Below are 8,486 nucleotides of genomic sequence, written 5' to 3'. Positions count from 1 at the left end.
TGTGTGTGATTATTTTCTTCAGCTGAGAATAAATACCTCATTAGTCTTAGCTGGTTCAGTGTCGAAACTCTTGATAGGGAAGAAATAATAGTAATAGGCTTGCTCATCCTGTGCATGGACCTTGTTCATATTCAGACCACCAAACAAATTCTCAAGTGCCTGTGCTCCTTGAACTGAGCCAGATGTCATGCTAGCCAAATCCAAGAAAGCTCCCTTATTCACTGCTGCCTGATAAAGAGCTGCCAGCTCCTCTTTTGACAGAGGCTGAGGTAGTGGCAGTTTTTGTTTTATATGTTCTGCAGGGCTCTGGTCTAACTCTGTTCCTGCCTAAAATAAAGAATTATTTCAGTCAATTTACTGCAAAATTCATAGCTTTGATTTGTTTAAATTCTTAAATAATTATACAAATCTACAATTTGATATGCTTTTTAACATAATTGGAATTATCAGCATTCTGACCCATTCTATCATTACTCAGTCACATGGCATTCTTACATGAAACATTGTCTCTATTAAATAAAATCATATGTCTTGCAAAGGCTTGAAATTTGGTACAGACCGCTGATTCCAAAAATATGTCTTGTGGGACCCTCTAGTTATGCAAAGGCGTTCTTGGGGTTCTACATATGTCCCTAATACTGTACTTCATCATACAAGCCAGGCAAGACAGTAACTTTCTACTAAAATGTTAAGTTATAAAGCTGTTTCTGTTGCCAAGTCATTCTTTATCAACTAAAGGAAAAGCACTACATTAAATACTTAATGTAGTACATGGATTTTCTAATAATAAATTAGAAACTTTTCTCCTCCTAACCTCAGGTGAGCTGTTTTTCCTTGTTTGAAACATGCAACAGAGCTTATATTTAATGTTCTCTGTTGCAACTTTATTCTTTTCTCTTTTATTGGGTTAATACAGCCCGACTGCATTAAAATGAACACGTCTGAAAATAAGGACCATTACAAAATTATCAAACCTACAGTTGGAAGAGGAGTTGGTCCTATGATTTTTCCTGCTATGTCATGGTGAGTTCCATCTGTAGTGTGAGCCAGGTTGATACTGTTCCACAGAACTGATGATTGTATCCGTTCACTTTGTAGCTTGTTTATGACAGATCTGAGGTACTCTGACCCAACCTCCTCTTCACACTTGCTTATTGGAATTGACACCACATTCAGTATCACCAGCATATGCAGACACCTCATTCTGAGAACAACAGAACTGCTTTCATGACTTAATCTAGTTTTAATTAATTAATTGTAATTAATATAACCAGATAACCATCCAATAGACTATTTCAAACACACTGGAATATCATACTATAACCTATAAAATGAAAAGAGCCTTCAGGTTTGAGAATGGTGGGAAGGATTGGCATAGAACAGAATGCATCAGCTACTTGACTATGTTTAAGATGCAAATTTATTAGGCAAAATCATAAATATCATGAAAAAGGCAATATTATTTTAAACGGTGTAAGGAAACTGGTCTAGAAATAAATGTAGAATAAATTTAGAATATGGTCATGTGTCATCACTAGAATGCAGAACAAAATCTTAACATAAGGAGATATAAAAATGTTGCCGATTTCAAGCACTTAAAATGACAGTAACAGTAAGAAAACAGTATTCATAATAAAATTATAGGAATATTAAATTTGAGAAATGCTTATTACTCTTCAATTCAAAACATTTTATCTTCCAGTATACTAAATGCAGGCCGCGCCATGGCTCAAGCGGTTAGTCGCTGGCTTCCCACCGCGGCGGCCAGGGTTCGATCCCGGGTCTGGTCAAGTGGGATTTGCGGTGAACAAAGTGGCGCTGGGGCGGGTTCTCTCCTTCGGTTTCCCCTGCCAATCTTCATTCCACCAATTGCTCCACAGACACCCTCACCTATCATCTGGGGCTGGTACAATAGGCCCCGAAGTGGCCGCAGTACAAGGGACTTAGTCAAAGATGAGATCTCATGGCATAAGAACGGGATTTGCTACTACTGCGAAAGGCCGAACAGAGGTGGGAAGATTAATTAGTCACTCATATTGAGTAGGATTTCAATATTAATGTATATTTAATTAAATAACAGCGGAGCATTGCTGTCTTAATTACTCTGTACTCTTAATTCATATAATTATTTTAATAAGTCAGGTTAATTACATATTGAATTATAGGCCACGTCATGTTATTAAGATTAGAGAGGTCCCACTCACGGTGTTTCGCATCGTCCCGAAATGTTAGATTTTCCGGTGCATCGAGGGTAGCTCCTGAATGCGTAGCACGCTAGAGTCTGAAGCAATGATGTAATTCGCTTAGTGGGAGGTGGAGTCCAGCTGAGTCCACTCGGCACGGCGGCCACTGATTGGCCTATTGTACCTGCCCCGGGTGATTATGATGATGGAGAATTTGGTGGAATGAAGATTGACAGAGGAAACCGAAGTACTCGGAGAAAACCCTCCCAAGCGCCAATTTGTCCACCACAAATCCCACTTGATCGAACCCGGGCCGCCGCGATGGGAAGCCTGCAACTAACCGCTTGAGCTATGGCGCGGCCAAGCAATGATATATATCACACTGGTTTAAGTCCAACGCCACTAGTGACTAGGTATAATTTCTCAGTGGAATCTTTTAGAAGACCATTTGCATCTGGAAAAACAAGTCGTGGCGTGGAGTCGAGAGTTTCTATTCCAGTTACAGAGTGTCGCTCTTCCCTCTGTGGGCGCGAACTCCTTCAATGCAACAATTTAGCCGCAATGGAAAACAAGCCATAAATCCCAAAAGCTGGAAAACATTTTTAAGTTCAAATTAGATCAGGTCATGGCTTGCAACCTGCTTCCCAATAAACAGAACAAATGCCTCCCGATTCGGTTCGCTTCTAGTATTTCTCAAATTTATTCCATAACGAGTATAGAAAGTGTATTCTAAAAGAGTTAGACTCGACTTGGTTTCGAATCAAGAAAGGGACTTTTCAAAATGGCGGGTACACGTTTATTATTGTATAAGCAAGCCTATCGATATTCTTGTTAATTAAAAATATATATCGATAGTTATCTCGCTTCTTTAGCTACCACGGATTACGCTCTCTGACGACTTTGGATTCAGAATTCAGAAACAATGTTTCAAATCAGGTTGTCCTCCCATCATGGGTAAGGCCGATGCGAGAGTATAGATGAACCATGTGGTCTCCTGGGGCAGAATTATTTAGAAGAGGCACATTTTACAAACCATTTACTTATTTACTTATTTATGATCTGTTTCATTCATCCTTTCCTTCGTCCGTCCGTCCGCCCGTCTGTCCATTCATTCATCATTCAGTGCTTTTTGTTAAAGGGAAATTCATTCCTGCTGAAATTTCCTTCACATTTTGATTAGTAATTACCAGTAATGTGAAAATATTATGCACGAATACAATATATATATAATATAATATATAATGTGGTGTTAACCACATATATACGGTGCCAAATCCCAGAAGACTGCTTTCTTCATAGTCACCGCCGTGAAAGCCTCAAATCTTACATAATTAAAACTGTTTTAAGAATTACGGCACCAATGACAATTTTCTTCAGAGTGTTTGTAAATTTCATGTCATCAATCGTGACGAAATTTTGAGAAACGTTGCCTATTTTCATTTGTGGGATGGGGTTTCTCGCCGTCTGGGGTGAAATTTTTGCTTGGCTGGCCCTGACCACAGGCGACTCAGAGGGACCGGTGGCGAGTAATTTCATTTTCTGTCTAAATGTACTGAAGATTTAACAGACAAACGGGTTTTCATCATCCGTAAAGCACTGAAACCAAATAAAAATATTACCTTACTTAGTTTCCTTATCATAATGCTAAAAACTTAAGGACTAATTCCTGAATATAATTATGCGTGTTCGGGACTTAATTAGGCTCAGGAATAAGCTCTTCCTCATTATTTCATGCATTTGTAGGCCATCTCTCAACGCACGATTTTATTCTCAATATTGTTACAGTGTTACGATAGCTTATTCAATATAGTGACTTCGAGCTGGGCTACAGAGGAGTCGGGATTCAAATCCCGGCAGGGGCAAGAGATTTTGCTCTTCTCAATAATGTGTAGACCGGCTGTGGGAATAACGCATTCTCTTATACAACGGGTACAGGGACCGATGTTCCGGGACTGAAGTGGCAGGGACGTGAAGCTGACCACTTATCTCCACATAGCACCGAAGTTAAGAATACTGGAGCTATGCTTGCATTTCCCCATACGTCTTTATGGCTTGATGTTCAATAAATTAAGGACAGGGATATCTTTACTTTCACATATATTTAAATGTCTTCCTGTTTACCATCCATTTCCTTCTGTCCTCAGTTATCTTCGTTTCGTATCATTCTTTATATTTAATTAATACAATGATTAAAAGGTAAAGTAAAGCTATTCCTGTAAGAGACTGAGGAGTCCCGCAGGTTTGTGAGACGTCAAGGTTCTCACATCTTGTCAATCGGCTCATAGATGACGGTGAGGTCAGCTTTACGCACCATCCCCGCTTTACCCTCAAAAAGATTCCTGATACTCATTTCGGTTAGAGGCTGAGTCGACCCCAGGGCCATAGTGCGGCTGGAAGAATTGGATCAGTTGAAAGATTCAGTGATTTCATCGTGAATCGAATCTGCGCCCTTCAGGATTGCAGCATACTGCCTCAACAAACAACGCTGCCGCGTGCCCCCAAGAAAATAATTACGAAAAATATTGCATGCAATTGTATTGTTCCCCTTTCACCCCTCCCATGATCATCCACTGATTCTGAAGCATATACCCAATTCCGAGCAGAATTTCTGCCACTGCTCTTGCTACACTGTTATCATGAGGACACGTGTGTTGTGATGTAACTGACGTGGGGACATTAAGGTCACTTCCCGAACAGGTTTTCTATGAGTTGTAGTACTGTTACAGAGTAACTGGACCATCAGAATACGCTTTTTCATCAAGCTTTTATTTATAACAGGCGACGTAGGATTTAGCAGAGTCTGTAGAGTTAACAACCGATTTACTTCAACACTATGCACATTTCTTCTGTTGCTTCTTGGTTTAACTGATGCTCTCTCAACTTAACTTCAACACTACGCACATTTCTTCTGTTGCGTCTTGGTTTATGAACTGATGCTATCTCAACTACGTGGGTTCAAATTGTTAAATTTCAGGACGACTGTGACAGATGAATTGGGAAGGGAGTCAAACATGGCGGCCGGACGAGAAGAGTAGTCTGACCTTCAAAACGTTTCCTTTTTCATGAAAGGAAAGTTTTCAAGGTCGAAAGTAGCAGTGACCTGTCATAAGATATTATCCTAGTATGTACTTTCGTGCTGAGAGTAGAGAAAGGCAATGAATGCCTCAGAGTAAGTTGTCTTGGGGATAAGACCGAAACTTGGGACCTCCTGGACATGTGGATTGACAGGCAGTGAATGGACTAAGTTTTTCTCATACTCTACAGCACGCGCGCACGCACGCACACACACACACACACACATACTCTAAAATGTATTAGTCGTTACAGCCATTAGACTTTTGCAGCATTATTAACAAGCTCGAATTTTTTGTTTGAAATGGGTAGAAAAAACATGAAAATACGGAATTCATTTTTATACTTCTAAGGACGTTCTTCCACTGATACTGAACTAACGAATCTGACGTTACCACACTTTGTTACATCTTTAATAATTTAAGCAGTTTACTCCTGTTCTACAGCTCTCATATATCGAGCGAGTTGGCTCTGATTTGTTTTTGGTAAGTGCCTGGTTCGAATATCCGCCGGGACAACGACTAAAATAACTGAGGTTCCTCTTGATTTTCCTCAGCTCTTCCAGGCAAATACTGGGATAATTCCCTAAAGAAAGCCATGGATGCTTGCTTCCATATCGTTCATAATTACTATCCCCTACAATTGTCAATCAAAGCTGACGGAGTCGTTAAATGAGAAGCAGATTAATAAAAACTAAAGCTAGACCCTACACACGACTGGAATTTCGATCAAGGGAGGACAGGCTGACTGCCTGGGATATGGGGGATGACACGAATAGGACGAAAAACTGGCTGTTCACATAAATCTTTGGAGCTGTAAATTCTTAGCAAGAACACTATCTGACCGACAAGAGCAGACAGAAAGCACAAGCCAAATTGATTTGTTTTATGTACATAAATGAGCTGAGCTACTAAGTTTTCAACGTCACTACTATTTTTGACTTGAAACACCTTACTCCTGTATTCATAACATACCGACCTACCGCATACTTGTCCACAGCAGGAGAACTGGGAAAATAAAATAATGTCTAAGAAGGAAATCAGCAAATTGAAACGAGGAAGTTAGTCACAACGGTAAGAAGTAGTAGTCCTATAATACATCAGGTCCCTCTCTCTGATAAAGACTTCTGTGTAAGACTTGAGATTTTCACGGCAGTGACTATGAAGAAAGCAGTCTTCTGGGATGTGGCGCCGTGTAGATATTGTGTTTACCGACGTTTCGGAGGAACGTATCGCCTCCATATTCAGGGTAGAAGGAAAAAGGAAAATCCGTTCGCGGATTTTCATTCTTCTCTTTTTTTTTCTTTTCTTCTATCCCGAAGATGGAGGCGATACGTTCCTCCGAAACATCGGTTAACGCAATATCTACACGGTATCACATCCCAGAAGACGGCTTTCTTCAAAGACTTCTGTGATTGTCAGAACTGTTCTAGAAGTTGTAGTTTAAATTGGCGCGACATTTTGAATTCAGGTGCATTCCTGCTTATGAAACAATAGCTTCAGAAGTGTGGTAATGGTTTTTTGCCTTCTCAGTTCAACGGCCAGTATACGAGTAATATTTTGTTAACACAGAGACTGGTTGCCTCTCAACAAGGACTCAACACCGTGCAGTCAGTTCCTTCAACTCATCGGCGGCTGTTGTTGGACTTTTCTCTCATTTTTTTTTTTACTTGTTATGCTTTGGGCTTCTTATGAGGATAGTCATTCAAATCCTATATGTTACCAAATTGACGCCCTTTTTCTCTTATTGCGATATCGTAATACGCTGTGACTGTTATTCATGTGATGTTTTAAAAATATGTTGCATGAAAATCATCTCGAAATATAAAGAGTAAGCCCTGTGAACATATTTTACACATACGTACTTCGCGCGCATGCGTACATACTCGTACAAACATTACATGCAACCGTACAGTAACACATGATCAGATGTGTTGTGGGGTACTGAACTATATGTAGTGTGAGGCCATGCGGAAAAGTTAACAGATACACTACCTTAAACCGTGCCACTGTTTGTCACTATGCTGTGTTATTCAAGTGGATCACTATGTAACTAGACCAGACATTAGTCACAACAAAAAATATGTTCCATCGAGAATCAAGACATCCGTGAGCTACTACGAATATGTTCTCCGAGAAGTGACACAGATTCAGCTGTTTAGAACATGACAGAAATTCCTAGTGGAGCTATCACGCGTGTTCCTGGAGATGAGTAGTTCTACTAATATTTCCTATGTGAGCGACTTTACATGTATTCCCCTGTAAAGTCGTACGTTGGACTAACGATATAATGCGTTCCCGAAAACTGATCGCAAAGGCACAATCGCAAGTGTAATTCTTTGCAACGTGGAACGTAAGCAGTTATGTGCCTAAAGCTCGTGGTTCGTGCCAATCAATTAAGGCTTAACTCATATTAGGCTATATTTCTCTTGTTACTTACTTACTCATGGAGCTGTTCCCATCTGGAGGAGCCGCAAATTCTGCAGCTACTCAAGAAATTCCCAGCATTTATGGAACACAAAGCTTCATTACCGTGTTCACAAGATCCCTCCACTGGTCCCTATTCTAAGCCAGATCAATTCGTACCATCCCAACTTATCTAAGATCCATTTTAATATTGTCCACCCACCTACGCCTTGGTCTTCCCAGTGGTCTCTTTCCTTCTGGCTTTCCCACCAGTATCCTATACGCATTCGTCTCCCCAATCATGCTACATGCCCTGCCCACCTCATCCTCCTTCACTTGATCCTTCTAATTATACTTAAAGAAGAGTAAAAGTTATGAAGCTCCTCATTATGAAGTTTTCTCCAACCTCCTGTCACTTCATCCCTCTTCGGTCCAAATATTCTCCTCAACACCCTGTTCTCAAACACCCTCAGTCTATGTTCGTCCTTTAATGTCAGAGGCCAAGTTTCACACCCATATAGAATCACAGGCAATATTATAGTTTTGTACGTGTATATTCTAATTTTTATGTTTTTGGACAGCAGGCGAGAAGACAAGAGGTTCTGGACTGATTGGTAGCAAGCATTACCCGAGTTCAATCACCTCTAAATTTCCTCCTCAATCAGGTTCCGATCTGTTGTCGTTCCTAAATATCTGAACTGTGCCACATTTTGAAAACATCTGTTTCCTATCTTTATGTCATGATTTTGCCCTGCATTTTGGTTACGAGACAGCAACATATACTTAGTTTTCTGTGTGTTTCCTTCTAGACCAACCTCCTTGCTTG

At 40.3% G+C, this 8,486-nt stretch overlaps 1 protein-coding gene across 1 annotated transcript in view; it reads right to left on the bottom strand.

Annotated features, from left to right (window-relative positions):
- LOC111864704 overlaps positions 1–8,486 on the bottom strand; it is a 14,286-nt gene that overhangs the window by 5,055 nt on the left and 745 nt on the right. Inside the window, exons 2-3 of the mRNA XM_023852153.2 lie at positions 979–1,204; positions 37–327 (exon numbers count right to left, since the gene is read on the bottom strand). Of these exons, the coding sequence (XP_023707921.1) occupies positions 37–327; positions 979–1,203 (516 nt within the window). The 5' untranslated portion in view covers position 1,204. The remainder of the gene's footprint in view (positions 1–36; positions 328–978; positions 1,205–8,486) is intronic.

The sequence above is a fragment of the Cryptotermes secundus genome, unplaced genomic scaffold (assembly GCF_002891405.2).
Source record: "Cryptotermes secundus unplaced genomic scaffold, Csec_1.0 scaffold616, whole genome shotgun sequence".
Lineage (NCBI taxonomy): Eukaryota > Metazoa > Arthropoda > Insecta > Blattodea > Kalotermitidae > Cryptotermes > Cryptotermes secundus.
This window is presented reverse-complemented; position numbering and strand designations above follow the sequence as displayed.